The following is a 20,319-nucleotide window of genomic DNA, read 5'->3' as shown; positions in this document are numbered from 1 at the left end:
GGGCCAGGACGGTGCAGAGAGATGCGACACTTTATGTGAAGATAGGGGATTTTCTGATCCGCGGGGTGGGAAGGGGAAGCGGGGGAAAGTGACGGAGACGATAAGAGAGAAAAGGACCTTCTCGAAGAACACATCGGGGCTCAGGACGGTGTCAGCGGGAAGCAGACTGTCCGCAAGGAGAAGGAGTAGGGAAAGCGACGAGAAAATCCTCCGTTATTCACAGCCGGCGGGGTCCGCGTCACTCAGTCAGAACTAGGGGGGTCTTCGGCCAGACCTGCTGCCTCAGAGTTCAGGTAAAGGGAGGCTCTGGGTTGCTGGTGCAGGTTGGTGGCTATGGCAACCACCCCGAGGCCTGGCTTCCCCGGGGCAAACCGAGAAGAAGATTAGAGCAATTATCCACATAACCCAGGCCCCGCTGTGGCCCTGCCCACATGGAGCTGGGAAGGACTCCGGTGCCTTATCTGCGAGAGAAGAAGTGTTAACCCCACTGCGTCCTTGGAGAATGAGAAAGGTCTCTACCTGGTATTGACGTTGCCCAGGAATCCATACCCTGTTCCGTGAAGGCTTCGGGGAGGGCCGGGTGGCTTCCTTCCAGCAGAAAGGAACCACTTCGAGGGAGAGAGGGAGAGAGAGGGAGAGATAAAGGGAGAAAGGAGGGGGAAAGAAAGGGTGGAGGGAAGGAGAAAGAGAGAGGGAGGAAAGAGAGAAGGAGAGAGAGAGAAGAAGAAGGGAGGGAGAAGAAAGAGAGGGAGGGAGAGAAACAGAGAGGGAGGGAAATAAAGGGAGGGAGAAAGAGAGAAAAGGAGGGAGAGAAAAAAGGAGGAAGGGACAGAAAGGGAGAGTGAAGGAAAGAGAGAAAGAGGGAGGGAGGGTGGGAGAGAAAAAGAGAGAGGGAAGGAGGGAGAGAAAAAAGGAGGAAGGGACAGAAAGAGAGAAAGAGGGAGGGAGGGTGGGAGAGAAAAAGAGAGAGGGAAGGAGGGAGAGAAAGAGAGAAAGGAAGAGATAAAGAGGGAAGGAGGGAGAGAAAGAGGGGGAGAGAGAGAGAGAGGAAGGGAGAAAGAGGGAGGGAGGCGGCGGAAGGCAGTGGCAAGTGATCTATTTTCCTGTCGTCTTTCCCAAAAGTTTCATACAGTGCCACACTGCACTCGGAACCATCCTGCCACTGTTGGAGACGAAACGCTGGGCTGCACCCGTATTCCTCATTACTAATGATGATGGTATTTGTTAAGCGCTTACTATGCGCCGAGCACTGTGCTAGATACAAGCAAATTAGGTTGAACAAAAGTCCCTGTCCCACGTGGGGCTCACAGTCTCAAGCCCCATTTTACAGACGAGGGAACCGAGGCCCGGAGATGTGAAGTGACTTGCCCAAGGCCACACAGCAAAGTGGTGGAGCCGGGGTCTTCTGACTCCCGGGCCCGTGATCTGTCCACTAAGCTCCCTGAGGAGACAGGGATCTCGTCTACATACTCTACTGTACTCTCTTAAGTGCTTAGCACAGTGCTTTGTAATAATCACGGTATTTGTTAAGCGCTCACTATGTGCCGGACACCGGACTAAGCACTGGAATCACTGGACTAAGCGCTGGGCATTGAACTGAGCGTCCGGTAAGTGTTCAGTAAATACTGTCGATGGATCGATTGAAGAGCAAAGCGCCCCTAAGAAAGAGAGCTGGGCTTTTCCCCTTTTCTTTTGGTTCAGTGAAGAATGTACGGGAGTAAAGTTTAAGCCCCTGTGACAGATCCCTCATGAAAGTTGCCAGGCCCCCCGAAACATGCCGCACACTGAAACATCCCACCGGATGGAGAAGCCGCGTGGCCCGAGGAAAGAGCACGGACCTGGGCTGTAATCCCGACCCTGCCACTTGTCCGCTGGGTGACCTCGGACAAGTCACTGAACTTCTGCGTGCCTCAGTTACCTCATCTGGAAAATGGGGTTGAGACTGGGAGGCCCACTTGGGACAGGGACGTGATTATCAACCCCAGGACTTAGTAAAGTGTCCGTCACCTAGTAAGACCTTAACAAATATCATGAAAAATACATATCGGTTGAACAGTTCATTGAAAAGATATAAAGCATACATATAATATGAAATATATATTTGCTGAAATCGGTTTAACCGTTCAACAAATATATATCTATTACGTATAATAGTATATATATTATATTACATGTATTCGTTGAATCGTTACACTCTCCTGCGGAGTCAAGCCGCACTCACCGAAATAATACTTTACGTTGAAATTGTTCTCATTCTTCTTACGGCGACAGACACATCTGTGTCATCAACTTGGGCGCGAATGGATTTTGTTTTCATTTCAGAGAGAGATTTACACGTGATAAATCATATTAAGGAACTCTTTACTGCTAATGGGGCTTCCAAGAAGAGGCATTATAATTCACATTAATGCTTGGGCATTAATAAACGCAGCAAAATACCTAGACAATTTGCAGATGGATCTGGAATAATCAGCTGTTTCTTGAAGCCTATTTATAAACAATAGATTAGAACAGAGCCCTGCCGGAGAACGAGCAAAAATCACTTATTTCTGTAAACCGTGAGACGAGGGCGGGTGTTTGTTAATAGTAATTGAAGCATCGAAGCAGCACGGCGTAGTAGGTAGAGCACGCGCCTGGGAGTCAGAGGGTCATGGGTTCTAATCCCGGCTCCGTCACTCGTGTGATCTTGGGCGAGTCATCCAGTGCTTAGAACAGTGCTTGGTACACAGTAAGCGCTTAATAAATACCGTCGCTATTATTTCACTTCTCCGGGCCTCAGTTCCCTCATCTGCAAAATGGGGGTGAGGACCGTGAGCCCCACGTGGGACAACCTGACGACCTTGTATCTTCCCCAGCGCTTGGCACGTAACGTCATTATTATCAGTAATAATGATAATAATGTTGGTATTTGTTAAGCGCTTACTATGTGCAGAGCACTGTTCTAAGCGCTGGGGTAGATACGGGGTCATCAGGTTGTCCCACGTGAGGCTCAGAGTTAATCCCCATTTTACCGATGAGGTAACTGAGGCCCAGAGAAGTGAAGCGACTCGCCCACGGTCACACAGCTGACAAGTGGCGCAGCAGGGAGTCGAACCCATGACCTCCGACTCCGAAGCCCAGGCTCTTTCCACTGAGCCACGCTGATAATACTTGGAATTTGTTGAGCATTTTAGTTTTTTTCAAAACACTTTCACATCGACGATCTGAGCTTTTTCGGTCTTCCCGACTTCTCTCCCTCAATCGGTAGCATGAAGCGGAGCGCGGAGTCTCCGCTCTCCAGGAGTTTATAATTCCGGTTGCTGCATTCTGGCCAGCTCCCACCGTCTCCCACCTGCCCCCTCTTCTGCCTCGTTATTTGAGGCCGGGATCAGTGGGATGTGAGAACGTTGATTCTCCGATCTGCAAACGGCGCAAACGACAGAGCGGAAAAATGACGGAAGAGAGCGTGTCCGGATCTCCCAGCGGCCTCTCGGAGCCGCATTTTATCCATTTTCCTGGTGGGAAGGGGGGAAGGGACGCTTGGAGGTTGCCAGAGAGTAATAGGCCCTTATTAAAAATGGAAGTCGGGAGTCTTCCCTCCGTGCAACATCCCACTCCTGTACCTCAATGGGTCGGTCGGTCAGTCAGTAGTATTTTTTGAGCCCTTACGGTGTGCAGAACGCTGGACTAGGCACTCGGGAGAATACAAACTGACAATAAACAGACACGATCCCTGCCCACGGTGAGCTCACAGTCTAGAGGGAGATGATTTCCTGACGGGATTGAGCCAATCAATCAGTCACTCGGTTGTATTTATTAAGCGCTTACCGGGTGCAGAGCACTGAGCACTTGGGAGAGCACAGTAGACAGAGTTGGTAGACATGCTCCCTTACGCGCCTATCCGTAATTTATTTATTTGTATTGATGTCTGTCTCCCCGCCCTACACTGAAAGCTCGCTGTGGGCGGGGAACGTGCCTGTCGATCGGCGTATCGTGCTCTCCCAGGCGCTTAGTACACAGTAGTTGCTCAATGGATACGATTGAATGGGCGAACGAACGAGCTCGCAGGCTGGACATTAATATAAATGAATTAATTACGGATATGATAAATTATGGATATAATAAATTACGGAGCCAACATCCAATCTCGAATGAAGGATGGAATAATAACGGCTGAAGTACAGCCGAACTACTCTTTCTGTTCAGTGGCAGCCGATCTGGGCTGGCTTTCTATGAATAATAATAATAATGTTGGTATTTGTTAAGCGCTTACTCTGGGTAGAGCACTGTTCTGAGCTCTGGGGGCGACACAGGGGAATCAGGTTGTCCCAGGTGAGGCTCACAGTTAATCCCCATTTTACAGATGAGGTAACTGAAGCACAGAGAGGTTAAGTGACTTGCCCACAGTCACACAGCTGACAAGTGGCAGATCTGGGATTCGAACCCTTGACCTCTGACTCCCAAGCCCGGGCTCTTTCCACTGAGCCACGCTGCTTCCCAAAGCACGTCCCCCAGAATGGCTTCCCGAAAGTCATCTGCAAGGACGCCACCAGGCTACGACAGAGGCTTCCGTCCCCTTGTCAAGCTGACGAGAAACAACACTGCCTAGAGGATAGAGCACGGCCCCGGGAGTCAGAAGGTCGTGGGTTCTAATCCCGGCCCCGCCACCTGTCCGCCGGGTGACCTCGGGCAAGTCGCTTCACTTCTCTGTGCCTAAGTTACCTCCTCTGTAAAATGGGGATTATTGCCGTGAGCCCCACGTGGGACGGGGACCGTGTCCCGCCCGATTTGCTTGGAATCCCCCCGGCGCTTAGTACGGTGCCCGCCACGTAGTGAGCGCTTAACAAACGCCACGGTCATCGTTATTGACGAAATGCGCTTGGTTTCAGGTTCCCTCAAGAGCTGAACATGGGGAAAGTGAGTGCTGAGATCATGTGGACCCTCTTTGCCCAGGACATGAAGTACGCGCTTGAAGGTAACGAGACCGGACCCCAGGCTGGTCGCCGGGACCCGGGGACTCCCCGGCCCGGCCCTTTCTTCCGTGTCCTCGCTCGGGGCGTGTGAGGAGGAGAGGCAGTCCCCAACTTGGATGAGGGGGTGGGGCGCCTGGGAAGCCTCAAAGATGACCACCCTAAAGATCGCGGGCCATCCGACAGAATCTGGGGGCCTGTTGGGTTCTAGAAAAGGAATCAAGTCACGGCAACGGAGCAGGAGGAGTTGTTGATCCAAGAGTAATGCAGAGCTGTCTGGGTGAGGGCAGAGAGAGTCTGTCGCCCTAAAAGCGAGCTCAGCCTCACCGCGATACAGGTACGGTCTGTTGGAGCCCGGGATCATCCGGGTCTGTCCCTTCCGGCCACTTGACGGTAACGGCGGGAGGGCAGATCGGCTGCGAATCGCCGTCTCTGACGTCCTTCCAACGCTCCCGTTTCCCGCTTCCCACCGAGTCCAATGGGCGGTTCTCCGCCCTCGGTTCTTCTAGTCGAGAGCGCTCGGTTCTCTGTTTCTCCCTTTCCCCCTTCGTCTCGTTTTGGTGGAAGGGCAAGTCGGGCGAGCCCGTGCAAGGTTGAGGGTGTTAGGACGCACGAAACGAGGTGAAGCTGCAGCACGCGGAATGGATTCCAAAAGCTAAGATGGGGTTGGGTCAGTTTCCGCAAGGGCTGTATGGGTCTCGTATATTAAGTGCTTACCAGGTGCTGAGCGCTGGGCTGGATAAAGGATAATCAGATGAGGCCCAGTCCCGGTCCCACTCAGAGCTCCCAATCTGAGAGAGACGAAGGGCTTCGTTTCCACGAGAATGTTTCCCCATTCCACTGTTCTAAGAGCTGGGGTGAGTATGGGACAGAGGACACGGTGAAAAGTCCCACGGGGGGCCCCCCCACTCTCCATCTGAGGAAACCGAGGCACAGAGAAGGATGTGACTCGCCCTAGGTCGCCCAAGCAGACGGGTGGGGAAGGCGGCATTTGAACCCAGGTCCTCCGCCTCCCGGGGCTGGGCCCGTGCGGGCCCTCCCCGGCCACCCCTCGTTCTCCACGGTGGCCGGCTGGGTGGGATTGTCTCTGTCTGTTGCCGAATTGTCCATTCCGAGCGCTTAGTACGGTGCTCTGCACATAGGAAGCGCTCAATAGAAGGAAGGAGGGAAGGTGCCCGGGTCCCCAGATAGAGAATACCAGCTGGTCGGCTGCCTCTGGATTTCGCGGACGATATTTCCGTCACGCCACCGACTCCAGCTGGCAAGCCCGACGTAAATAGTCGGCGGCGTCGAAATGTTGTCGTCGCATCTATTACATAAGTGGCAAGGAAACACACGGAACAGATGCCGCGGAATGTTTTCGTCTTGTTATTTTCCAAACATTTGGCATTTCCCGATAAAATCCGTCCCTGGCTTTTGCCCGTCTGCGTCTCGTTACTGTTCATTTTACAGTCCAAGCCGTCGCCGGGGCTCCGTTCAGCTGCCCCTCGGTCATCCGGGGCCGGAGATCCCGGCGCTAGATTTTCCGGGCCTCTTCCTTCCGTCTCCTCCCCGTCCTTCCCGCCCTTTGACATTCGGCCCTCCCCCAGCTCCGGACCACTCGTGGACGTGAAGTGGGCGTCCCAGGGCCTGGGTTCTAATTCTGGCTCCACCACTGATCTGCCGGGTGACCTTAGGCAAGTCACTCGGCTTCTCTGCGCCTCAGTTTCCCCTCCTGCAAAATGGGGTTCGCTACCTGTCCTCCTTAGACCGTGAGCCCCACGTGGGACCTGATTGTCCCGTATCTACCCTAGAGCTCAGCACAGTGGTTGGCGCGTAGTAAGCGCTTAACAAATACCCCGATTATTATTACTGTCACTATCATTGCCTTCTACTCCACCGTTTCCCTATCTGAAATTTATTTTAATGTCTGTCTCCCCCTCCGGTCCGAAAGCTACCCGAGGGGCAGGGATTGTCATTCATTCGGTCGTATTTACCGAGCGCTTACTGTGTGCAGAGCGCTGTGCTGGGCGCTCGGAAAGTAAAATTCGGCAATAGAGAGGGACAGTCCCGGCCACACCGGCCACTGTACTCTCCCAAACACTTAGCGCGGTGCTCTCCGCACACAAGAGACAGTGTGGCCGGGGAGTCGGAGGACCTGAGTTCTAGTTCCGGCTCTGCCACCTGGCTTGCCGTGTGGCCTTGGGCAAGCCACTTCATTCCCCGACTTAGCGAGAGGCAGCGTGGCTTAGTGGAAATAATAATAATAATAATGATGATGTTGGTATTTGTTAAGCGGTTACTGCCGCGCCGAGCACTGTTCTAAGCTCTGGGGGAGATACGGGGTCATGAGGTCGTCGCACGTGAGGCTCACGGTCTTCATCCCCATTTTACAGATGAGGGAACTGAGGCAGCGAGAAGTTAGGGGACTTGCCCAAAGTCACACGGCTGACGGGTGGCGGAGCCGGGATTAGAACCCAAGGCCTCTGACGGCTAAACCGGTCAGCTTTGTCACTTGGCGGCCGTGTGACCGTGGGCAAGTCACTTCACTTCTCTGGGCCTCGGTTCCCATGGGTTCGAACCCATGACCTCTGACTCCAAAGCCCGTGCTCTTTTCCACTGAGCCACGCTGCTTCTCTAAGCAGCTGTAGATAGAGGGGGAGGCGGACGTTAATGGAAATAAATGAAATTACAGATATATATCATACTCTCCCAAGCGCTCAGTACAGTGCTCTGCTCCGCGCCCGGTAATCGCTCGATAAATACGACCGACTGAATGAAAGAATAAGCGCCGCGGGGCTGGGCAGGGGGACGAATAAAAGGAGCAAGTCAAGGCGACGCAGAAGGGACGGGGAGAAGAGGAAAGGAGGGCTCGGGCAGGGAAGGCCTCTTGGAGGAGACGGGCCCTCAATAAGGCTTTGAAGGAGGGAGGACTAATAATAATTAGTAATAATTACCAATATTAATGACTCGACCGACTCTCCGTCCTTTCCCACGGGGAGCTGAAGGAGTATTGGAGAAGCAGCGCGGCTCGGTGGAAAGAGCCCGGGCTTGGGAGTCAGAGGTCGTGCGTTCGAATTCCGGCTCTGCCACTTGTCAGCTGTGTGACTGTGGGCAAGTCACTTCACTTCTCTGGGTCTCAGTGCCCTCATCTGGAAAATGGGGATGAAGACCGTGAGCCCCACGTGGGCCGACCTGATGAGCCTGTATCTCCCCCAGCGCTTAGAACGGTGCTCTGCGCACAGTAAGCGCTTAACAAATACCGACATTATTATTATTATTATTATTAGTCCGTGAACAACCGGTTTCGATGGAAAACCGGTTGATCGGAGCGCGTCGCAGCGGAAAGAGAAATTTTTATTTATAAAATGGTTTTTTAATCAACTTCATTTCGGAATCTGGGTGTGTATGTTTGTGTGAGTGTGCGCTTGGGGGGTGTGTTTGTATCTATGCTTGTGCTTCAGCCTGCTTGCGCTTCAGTCTGAGACTCAATCTTCGTCTTACGAAAGTCCATAAACGATAGGTTCGGTCCCGAGAAGTTCCGTTGGATATTCCAGTCGAACGTGGGCGTGAGCTGATATAATAATGAAGTAAAAGTGGGCTTCGCTAGGGCATTCTGAACGTCGAGGAGGTTCAGAGGTTCTAATTTAAAGTTTAAAGGGATGAATGCTCATAGAGCTATTTCACAGATCGATTTTGGCTGAGGGCCGGTCACTTTCATAATAATAGGCTCCTCTGACACTCTTACTCATTGCCGGGGACTCCAGTTAATGGAATGTTGATTTCCTGTAATGACCCGATGCGATTTTGGACCGAGGCCATACGCTGGTTCTCATTTTGGGTAGAACGTTCACAGAATAGATTTCTCAGACGGGCGGGTGGAACTGAAAGCTGCTTTTCAAATGTCAGCGAGCGGTCCCGGCTTCAACGCGTAGTACGGGGTCCCGCACGCGGTGAGCGCTCAGGACGTACCATCGATTGAGTGATTTTTCACGGTCCGAGTCATCCTGACGGGAAGAAACGGCATCAGCGGCTTTTATGGAGCACCTGTCGTGTGCAAAGCCCTTTCGGTCCATCGATCGGTGGTATTTATTGACTGCTTACGGTGTGCAGAGCACTGTACTAAGCGCTTGGGGGAGAGTACATTTCAACAGAGTAGACGGAGACGTTCCCTGCCCACCAAGAGCTTGCAGTCCAGACCGTGAGACATTAATATAAAAAGATGATTTATATATATATATATATCAATTAAATGTTATATATATATAATCAAAAAGTATAATATATAATGTAAAGCCCTGTCCTAAAGACCTGAGGGGTATTAAGAAGTAATAACTGTGCTATTGCTAAGCGCTCACAGTGCGCTAAACCCTGCGGTAGATAAGGGATAATCTGCTCAGACGCAGCCCCTGTTCTGCAACCGAGTCACAGTCTGAGGGGGAGGGAAACAGGGATTTAATTCCCATTTTACAGATGAGGACACTGAATCTTTTTGAGAAATGGAACCTAGATGAGGACGAGGGAAGAGATAGAAATAAATAGAACCAAGTGGGAGGATGCCATCGGCCTGCTCTGAGAGGCAGTGTGAGCTACTCCAGAGTATCTAGCTTTGGAAATCAAGAGACTCCAATCAAGCCATCAGTGGTATTGATTGAGCGCTTCCTGTGTGCAGGACACTGTACTAAGTGCTTGGGAGAGGTCAGTGAGTTAGGCAAGTCACTTCACTTCTCTGGGCCTCAGTTCCCTCATCTGTAAAATGGGGATTAAGGCGGTGAGCCCCATCTCTGCTCCTCCCCTTCCCCCCCTTCCCCTCCCCTCAGCACGGTGCTCATCTGTATATATTTTTTATTACCCTGTTTATTTTGCTAATGAGGTGTCCATCCCCTTGATTCTATTTATCGTGATGATGTCGTCTTGTTTTTGTCCGTCTGTATCCGCCGATGAGACAGCGAGCCCGTCACTGGGCGGGGATCGTCTCTATCTGTTGCCGGATTGTCCATTCTAAGCGCTCGGTACGGTGCTCCGCGCATAGTAAGCGCTCAATAAATACTATTGAATGAATGAATGAATCTGGGACACGGACTGCGTCCGACCCGTTAGCTCGTGTGCACCCCGGCGCTTAGAATAGTACCTGGTGCAGAGTAAGTGCTTAACAGGTACCCCCAAAAAATTTAAAAAGGGTGAGGGTGATGCGGAAGGGAGGAGTAGAGGAATTGAGGGCTTCGTCCCGGAAGGCCTCTTGGAGGAGGTGTGATTTTAGGGGTGCTTTGAAGGTGGGGAGAGCGATGGACTGTTCACGGACTAGTGTTCAAATGATAGGATGCGTCGAACAAGTGCCGCAAGTATTATCATCATCCCAAGAGATTTGCAGAAGTGTCCATTCACTCCAGGAGCGGGATGGGCATAAAATCGGGGCCGAAAACGTATTTTTGCAAGCATCGGGGCCCCTTTGCCTTGGACCCCGAGCCCGGGTGGGTTTCGGCGAGCCCGGGCTGCGGTATCCAATTTTTTCTCCGGCTCCCTGCAGGGCTCCACTCCGGACCCAGGCCCCCGAGAACCTGTTACGCTTCGGTCTCGACAACCCGACTTCCCATCTCCCAGGGACTCGGTGAAGCGGAAGTCGCAGTTTCACGATGCAGCACTTTCCAGAGCGTAGTTTCTTGCGGTGCGGGGCTTTACTACGCCACCGTTTCTGCACATCTTCCCTTCCGGTTTCTGTTCCTGGAGGCCTTACAGAAATGAAGTCCTTTCTTACCGTTTCATTGATTGAATTCTAAATGCTCTTGGGAATATAGAGGAAAAAAACCCAACCATTTGAATTATAATTAACTATAATGAACCATTTAAATTAACTAATCATAGCGAGCCTTTGGACGCGGGGATTACCATGCCTCGCAATTATTAATTACTTAATAACCCACCAGGCGACGGAGTCCGTATTTCATTTCCCCCAGTCCTCTCCGTCTCTGATTCCTTTACATCCAAGAGGCCCGAATGAAGTCTTGGGTCTGAGATTTGGGTCCCTTTGTGATTTCTAATTGGTCACCCCTGAAGTTGACGTTGGAACAGGACAGGGATTAATCTGAGATATCACTACTGTAAGACCTGAGCAAGACACCTCCCTTCTCTGTGCCTCAGTTCCCTCATCTGTAAAATGGGGATTAAGGCGGTGAAGCCCAGATGGGACAGGGACTGTGTCCAACCCGATTTGCTTGATTTCCACCCCAGCGTTTAGCACGGTGCCCGGCGCATAGTCTGTGCTTAACAAATACCACAGTCGTTGTCGTTATCCTTATCCAGAGAAAGGAGTCTTGGAAATTCATTTCGTTTCACTTCTCATCCCGAGTCCCAGGCCGTGTCTCTGTCACATAATGCCATTTAATAATAATAATAATAATAATGTTGGTATTTGTTAAGCGCTTACTATGTACAGAGCACTGTACTGATCACAGGGTCATCGGGTTGTCCCACGTGAGGCTCCCGGTCTTCATCCCCATTTTCCAGATGAAGTCACTGAGGCCCAGAGAAGTGAAGTGACTCGCCCACGGTCACGCAGCTGACAGGTGGCAGAGCCGCGACGGGAACCCGTGACCTCCGGCTCCCAAGCCCGCGCTCTTTCCACCGAGCCGCGCTGCTTCTCCATTTCCCATGCTTCAGAGATTAACCAGGTTGCGACGACCGCAGACCGTGTCGCTTACAAAGTGGGAAGCCGAGGATAGCGTTTAGCCCGCTGGAGACGGTCTGGGATTTAGACGGCGGGACGGGGAATTTCAGTAACGACAGAGGAGATCCACCGAGGCTTAGGCCGGTTCCCGAGCCCAACGGGTAATGCTTTTCGAATGGCACTGTAAGCGAGCCGTCGGCAAAAGCTGTTTAACGGACCGCCTCGGGGCCTCTCATTTCCTCCCAAGAAATTATATCGGTTGAGTTGAGGCTGGGCCTACGCCACGGCAAACGAATGCGTCGGTATGGAATCGGTACCCGCTCGTGAAGTGGTTTGCTTCTCCGAAGCGGTTAATTGTCAGAAAGCCGGAAGGAAGAAGGACGGAAATTTCTAAGAAACCCCTCTCCGGGCCGGACGCCACAATATTCCGATGTCGGAACGTCCCAGTGATCAACGGTCTCTATTGAGCGCTTTCTGAGCATGGAACACTGTACTGAGCACGTGGGAGAGTCCAACACAGCAGAGTGGGTCGACTCGTTCCCTGCCAGCGTGGCCCCGTGGAAAGAGCCCGGGCTTGGGAGTCAGAGGTCACGGGTTCCGATCCCCGCTCTGCCCCTTGGCAGCTGGGTGACCGTGGGCAAGTCACTTGGCTTCTCTGGGCCTCAGTGACCTCATCTGGAGAGTGGAGATGAAGACGCGGGACGACCCGATGACCCTGTATCTCCCCCGGCGCTTAGAACAGTGCTCTGCACATAGTGAGCGCTTAACAGATACCGACATTACTAGAAGGTCGGTTTACAGTTTAGATAAGACAGTCAATCAGTTGAATTGATTGAGCACCTAATGTGGGCAGAGCACTGTACTAAATGCTACGGAGAATATGGGTCGGAGCTATGGGTCGGAGAAGACTCGACAGCGAAAGACAAGAAGACGCAATCCCTACCTTCCAATAAGAGACAATTCTTTACGGTTAAGAGGAAAAAGAGAATGAATTTTAAGTGAATAAATAAATGCTTAAATAATCAGTCATATTTATTGAGCGCTTACCGGGTGCCGAGCACTCTACCAGACGCTTGGGAGAGTACAGTAAAACAGAGTTGGGTGACAGGTTCCCTGTTCAGAATGAGCTTACACTCTAGAGGAATATGCCAATCATATGCCAAGTAATAATATTATTATTAATAGTGATAATAATGATAATTTTGGTATTTGTTCAGCGCTTACTATGTGCAGAGCACTGTTCTTAGCGCTGGGGGAGATACGGGGTCATCGGGTTGTCCCACGTGAGGCTCCCGGTCTTCATCCCCATTTTACAGATGAGGTCACCGAGGCCCAGAGAATGATAATAAAATAATAATAACAATGTTGGTATCTGTTAAGCGCTTACTACGGGCAGAGCGCTGTTCTAAGCGCTGGGGGAGATACGGGGTCATCGGGTCGTCCCACCTGAGGCTCACAGTCTTTAGGCACCGCACTAGGCGCTGGGGTGTATACAACCAAATCGGTTGGATACAGTCCCTGTCGCACCTGGGGCTCACAGGCTCAATCTCCATTTTGCAGAGGAGGCCCAGGGAAGTAATAATCATAATGTTGGTATTTGTTAAGCGCTTACGATGAGCAGAGCACTGTTCTAAGCGCTGGGAGGGGATACAAGGTGACCAGGTGGTCCCACGCGGGGCTCCCGGTCTTCATCCCCATTTTCCAGATGGGGTAACTGAGGCCCAGAGAAGTGAAGCGACTTGACCAAGGTCACACAGCAGACAAGTGGTAGAGCCGGGATTAGAACCCGTGATCTTCTAACCCCCAGGACCGGGTTCTAGCCACCACACCAGGCCGCTTAAGTGCTTACTGTGTGCGGAGCACCGTGCTCCGTGAGGAGCGCTGTGAGAAAGGTGCCGCCGGAAGCGGCTGGGATGGCCGAGTGAATTCGGGCCGAGGTGGTGGATGGGAAGCTACGACCTGGGGAACAAGCAGATGTTGGTATTTGTTAAGCGCCTACTATGGGCCGAGCACTGTTCTAAGCGCTGGGGGAGATACAGGGTCATCAGGTTGGCCCCCATAATTAATTAGGGTTTGCGTTAGGATTAGCATTAGGGTTAGGGCACCGTTTTTCCTGGGTCCCGTCACGGCCTGCCTCAGTCTCCCTCGAGGTATTCCTCTAATGAACTTCTCTCCAAATACCACACCCCTAGCCGGAAGACGAGTCTCCGCCGGTCCGTTAGCCCGAGGCGCCGGAAGGCGATACCTCGATTCCCAAGCCGAACTTTGGAAAGCAGACCGGCCTTGGGTAAAACTGCCCGAAGCCTCAGTTTGCGTTTCCCGCCCGCTCTTAATGAAGCATTTTTCTCCTGCCGGTGAGATATTCCTAATGCTTATGGAAATTCGGAGAGATCGTATTTTGCACAGATTGCGCCGGCGTCGGAAGAACCAATTAAATGCTTTATTTTGTGCATTTAATGAGCTATCTGAATCGCAGTTGTCCAGGTCGAATCTGTAGGAGGGCCACTCGCGAAGTAAATCTTCAAAGAATCGTCTCGGTTCTAGAAAAGGGTCGGAGTTTTGTAATCGGTGGCGACGGTTGGCCGCGGTGCCAGGCGGGCCAGAAATGAAGACTTTTCGATGGTATCTGTGAAGTGCTCACTACGTGCCGGGCCCTGAGGTGGGCGCTGGGGGAGATACGGCAGCGTGGTTCGGCGGAAAGAGCCCGGACCTGGGAGTCGGAGGTCGTGAGTTCGAATCCCGGCTCCGCCCGCTCGTCAGCCGGGTGACTGTGGGCGAGTCGCTTCGCTTCTCGGTGCCTCGGTTACCTCATCTATTAAATGGGATTGACTGTGAGCCTCCCGTGGGACGGCCCGATGACCCTGCATCTCCCCCGGCGCTTAGAACAGCGCTCGGCACGTAGTGAGCGCTGAACATATACCAACATTATTATTATTATTATTATTATTATTATTACAAGCTAGTCAGGCTGGACGCAGTCTCTATCCCACATGGGCTCCCAGTCTTAATCCCCATTTTACAGTCGAGGTAACTGAAGCCCCGACAAGTCGAGTGTCTTGCCCGAACAGACTGAGTCTGTTTTTAATGACTCGAGGGGCAGAGTCGGGATCTTCCCCAGCACTTACTCCAAGGCTTGGCTACTACTAGAGGAGCAGCGTGGCTCAGCGGAAAGAGCCCGGGCTTGGGAGTCGGAGGTCGTGAGTTCGAATCCCCGCTCTGCCGCTTGTCAGCTGGGTGACTTTGGGCAAGTCACTTCACTTCTCTGGGCCTCAGTTACCTCACCTGGAAAATGGGGATTGACCGTGAGCCTCACGCGGGACGACCCCCCACTACCCTGTATCTCCCCCGGCGCTTAGAACAGTGCTCTGCACGTAGTAAGCGCTTAACGAATGCCAACATCATTATTATTTCTACTAATAATAATATCTGTCAAGCGTTTACTATGTGCAGACACTGTACTAAGCGCCGGGGTTGGCCACTAAAGTCCTTTTCTCCCCATCCCGCCGTTCTCCCCGACTCCGTGGCCTCTTCTCCAACACAGCGTTAAGGAAGGGGGAAGGTAGAGTCTGGACCTACGCCAGTATCGGCAAGCGAAGCCGCGTTAATCGTTTGATTTTCATCTCTGTTTTAGAACACGAAAAGCAGCGCTTATGTAAGAGTACGGATTATATGAATTTGCACTTCAAAGTGAAATGGTTTTATAATGAATACGTGCGGGAACTACCCGTCTTCGCCGATGCGGTTCCGGAATACTCTTTGTAAGTAGCCATTTCCTCTCCCTGAGGCTCCCTGCACCCGCTCATTCATCTTTTGCTCGGATATGATGCTCTCTTTCCTCTGTGCGGCGGGGAAGCGGATGGGATGATAATACCAACAATAATGAGTATAATAACGACAATAAGAACCGTCACTGTATTTGTTAAGCTCTATGCGCCAGGCAACGCGCTGAACGCTGGGGTGGATACGAGCAGGTTTTCTTGGACACAGTCCCACGTGGGGCTCACGGCCTTAATTCCCATTTTCCAGATGAGGGAACTGAGGCACAGAGAAGTGATTTGTCCAAAATCGGTCAATCATATTTATTGAATGCTTACTGTGTGCAGGGCACTGTACCAAACGCTTGGGAGAGAAGCGACATGGCATAGTGGAGAGAGCCGGGCCTGGGAGTCAGAAGGACTAATCCCGGCTCCGCCACGTGTCTGCTGTGTGAACTTGGGAGAGTCATTTCGCTTCTCTGGGCCTCCGTTCCCTCATCTGGAAAATGGGGATTGAGAGTGTGAGCCCTGTGTGGGACAGGGATCGGGTCCAACCTACTTTGTATCTACCCCCAGAACAGTGTTCGGCACATAGTACGCGCTCAACGGGTACCATAGTTATTATTGTTATTATAAAAGTAGTTCCTCTGAGATGTCAGCCGTCGGATTTACAGTCCCTTCCACCGGATAAATTGGAAGGCTCCTCCACCATTTCAGGATAACCTCGGGACTCGGTGTGACGGTCAAAAAGAGCGGCGTCGGTTCCCGACGGGAATCGTCTCCGGGTGGAGAGCCCGGTTTCGGGCACTGACCGGTCCGACGTGGGTTATTTGCAGGTGGTTTGAGCCTTTCGTCATCCAGTGGTTGGACGAAAACGAAGACGTGTCGATGGAGTTCCTTCACGGGGCCTTGGGAAGAGACAAAAAAGACGGAGTGAGTTTGGCTGCGATCGCGATCGGGGGGAGGCCTCCGGAGAGAAGCATTTCTGGCTCCCGTGGGTTCATCCGTACATTCGCCCGATCTTATTTATTGTGTGTTTACTGCGTGTAGAGCACCGTACTGAGCGCTTGGGAGAGTTCAGTACAACAATAAACAGACACATTCCCTGACCACGGGGAGCTTATAGTCTGAGGGGGGAGACAGACATTAGCATAAATAAATACATGAATAAATAAATATAAATAAATTAGAGTGGTGGCCACGGTTACCACTCGCTGGCCTTCCTGGGATCCTTCCTTCAGCTGAAGATGCATTAAACACCACCTTTGGGTGGTTCGTATGCATATATCTACCCCAGCGCTTAGAACAGTGCTGTGCACATAGTAAGCGCTTAACAGATACCAACATTATTATTATATATCTGCATATATCTGTAATTTATTCATTCATTCATCTTTTTAAAATTTATTTATATCAGTGCTCTGCACATAGTAAGCGCTTAACAAATACCAACATTATTATTATATATCTGTATATATCTGTAATTTATTTATTTATTCATTCATTCATCTTTTTTAAAATTTATTTATATCAGTGCCTGCCTCTCCCTCTAAACCGTGAGTTCGCTGTGGGCAGGAACGTGTCTGTCTGTTGCTATTTTATCCCCTCCCAAGCTCTTAATATAGTGCTCTGCACAGAGTAAGCGCTCAATAAATATGATTAAATGAATGAAAGTTGGTACAAGACCAAGTTACATTGTGTATGTGTAGAACTGACTATAGTTCTCTGAACATGGGCTGTCAACAAATATCACCGACTGAGATTTGAATTGTTGATTTACGTGAAGAAGGAGAATTGTCCACTTGGAGTGGAGGAGAATACATTCTCCAGTGGTGGAATTTGAGCTGCCTGAGGTCAAAAGGGCCAAGCCACCCTGGCAGGAGCTGAAACCTCGGCTCGAGCGGGGCGGATTTCTGCCCAACCAAGAGTTTCCCAGGATGGCTTGCTCTGGGACAGATTTGGAGAAGATTGGGGACATTTTGAAGTGGGCGAACGTGACCCAGGGATGGAGGTGGGGACCTGAGCTTTAACGATGAATAAAGCGAGGGTTTTATCGTGTCTGCGGCCTTCTTGGCCTGCCGTCCTTTCCCCCTCACAGGGTGGGTCTGGGCGGGAGAACCGGGAGGGTTGGCCGGAAGGCCGTGGGCGGGATCGTAGCTTCCGCGTCTCCACTGCAGCAGTGTTTGTCAAAGCTGCCTGGGCAAGTAGACGTGAGGGCGATGGGGCTGTGGAGAGGCAGAGAGAGAGAAGGAAGAGATGGGGAGATGATGGCAGAGTGGCGGGGAGGGACAGGGAAGGACAGAGGGAGGCAAAGGACTTGTACATGGAGAAAGAGAGAGAGATAGAGAAATAAAGATGAAGGAGGCGGGGAGGGAAGAGGGAGGAGGGAAGAGAGACAGGGGACCCTTATGTGTGGCGGGGGATGGCGGGGGGAAGAAAGAGAGAGAAAAATAATAATAATGTTGGTATTTGTTTTGTTAAGTGCTTACTATAGGCTGAGCACCGGTCTAAGCACTGGGGTAATAATGTTGATATTTGTTAAGCGCTTACTATGTGCCGAGCACCGTTCTAAGCGCTGGGGTAGACACAGGGAAATCAGGTTGTCCCACGTGGGGCTCACAGTCTTCATCCCCATTTTACAGATGAGGGAACTGAGGCACCGAGAAGTTGAGTGACTTGCCCACAGTCACACAGCCGACAAGTGGCAGAGCTGGGATTAGAATCCATAACCTCTGACTCCCAAGCCCGGGCTCTTTCCACTGAACCACGCTGAGGAAGGAAGGAAGGAAGGAAGGAAGGAAGGAAGGAAGGAAGGAAGGAAGGAAGGAAGGAAGGAAGGAAGGAAGGAAGGAAGGAAGGAAGGAAGGAAGGAAGGAAGGAAGGAAGGAAGGAGCGAAGAAGGAAAGGAAGAAGGAGAAGGAAGGAAGGAAGGAAGGAAGGAAGGAAGGAAGGAAGGAAGGAAGGAAGGAAGGAAGGAAGGAAGGAAGGAAGGAAGGAAGGAAGGAAGGAAGGAAGGAAGGAGGAAAAGAAAGGAAAGAATGAAAAGAATGAAAAGAAAGGAGGAAAGGAAAGGAAAGGAAAGGAAAGGAAAGGAAAGGAAAGGAAAGGAAAGGAAAGGAAAGGAAAGGAAAGGAAAGGAAAGGAAAGGAAAGGAAAGGAAAGGAAAGGAAAGGAAAGGAAAGGAAAGGAAAGGGAGGTGTGGAAGAGATGGTGAGTTGGTGGCGGAGAGTCAGGGAGGTACAAGGAAGGAGGGAAGAGAGACGGGGGAGTCTTTAAGCCCACAAAAGGGTCCCAAGCCCCAGCTCTCTGAGTGGCGGATTGCCCCCTCTCACCTGGTTGTTTGGTGCCATTCCCCCTCCCCAGTTCCAGCAGACCTCCGACCACGCCCTCTTCTCCTGCTCCGTGGTCGACGTCTTCGCCCAGCTCAACCAGAGCTTTGAGATCATCAGGAAGCTGGAGTGCCCGAACCCAGAATCCCTGTCTCACTTGATGAGAAGGTTTGCCAAGGTAGGTCCGGGATGGTTTGCCCGCGACCCCCAACTCGCGGCCCGTGTCCGAAATCCCTCGGGTCTCAACGAGCCCTGCCGGGCAGTCAGTCAGTCGTATTTGTTGAGCGCTTACTATGTGCCGAACACTGTACCCCAGGTTGGATCGTGGATCAGGACAAAGGACCTCCAGTGCGGGGAGGGGAGGAGGGGTTCTCCCAGGCTGCTGAGAAGCGGAGTGGCCTAGTGGATAGAGCGCGGGTCTTGGAGGCAGAAGGACGTAATCCCAGCTCTGCCACTTACCTGCTGTGTGACCTTGGGCAAATCATTTCATTTCTCTGTGCCTCAGTGTCCCAACTGTAAGATGGGGGTTAAGACTTCGAGCCCCATGCGGTACTGTGTCCAACCTGATTTGTTCGTACCTACTCCAGTGCTTAGTACGGTGCCCAGCTCGTAGTAAGAGCTTAACAAATGCCATGAAAAAAGGCCTTACAGATCTCTCTGTCATTGCAAAATCAGTCGATGGCGTTTATTGAGTGCTTACTTTGTGCAGAGCACTGTCCGAAGGGCCCGGGGGAGTAACAGTAATAATAACGTTGGTATTTGTTGAGCGCTTACTATGTGCAGAGCACTGTTCTAAGTGCTGGGGGAGATACAGGGTCATCAGGTTGTCCCACGTGAGGCTCCCAGTCTTAATCCCCGTTTTACAGATGAGGTCACTGAGGCCTAGAGAAGTTAAGTGACTTTCCCACAGTCACACAGCTGACAGGTGGCAGAGCCGGGAGTCGAACTCACGACCTCTGACTCCCAAGCCCAGGTTCTTACTATGCAATGGAAATAGCAGACGTTCCCCGCCCATAATGAGCTTACAGGCTAGAGGGGGAGACGGTAAGATGAATAAATAAGTAATGTGGAATATATTATTTAAAGATACGTTGTGGGGTTGGGGCGAATATCAATTATCCGAAGGTCACAGATTCACAGATGAAAAGCCATACTGTTCGCCTTCTCAATAGCCACGCGAGTGCGCGTCTGGGGGAAGAGTTCCGAGGAGGGGGCTGGAAACATTCCCCATCAAATACGGGAGTTCGGGACTGGAGGAAGGGCCGCCATCTTGCTCGTTGAGGGATTGCCCCTATTCCTCGGGTGAAGAGCAGCAACTTACACGGGTTTCTGACAGCGAGGGTCCGCCCTGACTGAATTGGCCCCGGATCATCCCTACATTCCGGGCTTTCTTGCCGGGCAGAAGCAAGAAGGGGGGATTTCAGGCTTGCGGAGAGTCCGATCTCCAAAGCACGAGTGGATTCGTCAGCCTCTCAGCCGGGCAGGCGTTCAGGAGAGGAAATGGGGGTGAGGTGGCTCTGCGGCGCTTCCAGGCAGATCATGAGTAGCTCCCCCGTCCAGACCGGCAGCTCGTCGAGTTTATGGTTGGATCGTACTTTCCCAAGCTCTTAGTACGGTGCTCCGCACCCAGTAAGCGCCCAATA

General features: G+C 51.7%; 1 protein-coding gene across 3 annotated transcripts in view; it reads left to right on the top strand.

Moving 5' to 3' along the window:
- The window catches only part of UNC13C (unc-13 homolog C), a 184,726-nt gene that overhangs the window by 123,660 nt on the left and 40,747 nt on the right, over positions 1-20,319 (top strand). For all 3 annotated transcript variants that reach the window (XM_039912855.1, XM_029070801.2, XM_029070800.2), the window contains 4 exons: positions 4,869-4,954; positions 15,224-15,350; positions 16,184-16,280; positions 18,711-18,854. In XM_039912855.1, the coding sequence (XP_039768789.1) occupies positions 4,869-4,954; positions 15,224-15,350; positions 16,184-16,280; positions 18,711-18,854 (454 nt within the window). The remainder of the gene's footprint in view (positions 1-4,868; positions 4,955-15,223; positions 15,351-16,183; positions 16,281-18,710; positions 18,855-20,319) is intronic.

This window comes from Ornithorhynchus anatinus, chromosome 8 (assembly GCF_004115215.2).
Source record: "Ornithorhynchus anatinus isolate Pmale09 chromosome 8, mOrnAna1.pri.v4, whole genome shotgun sequence".
NCBI lineage: Eukaryota > Metazoa > Chordata > Mammalia > Monotremata > Ornithorhynchidae > Ornithorhynchus > Ornithorhynchus anatinus.
This window is presented reverse-complemented; position numbering and strand designations above follow the sequence as displayed.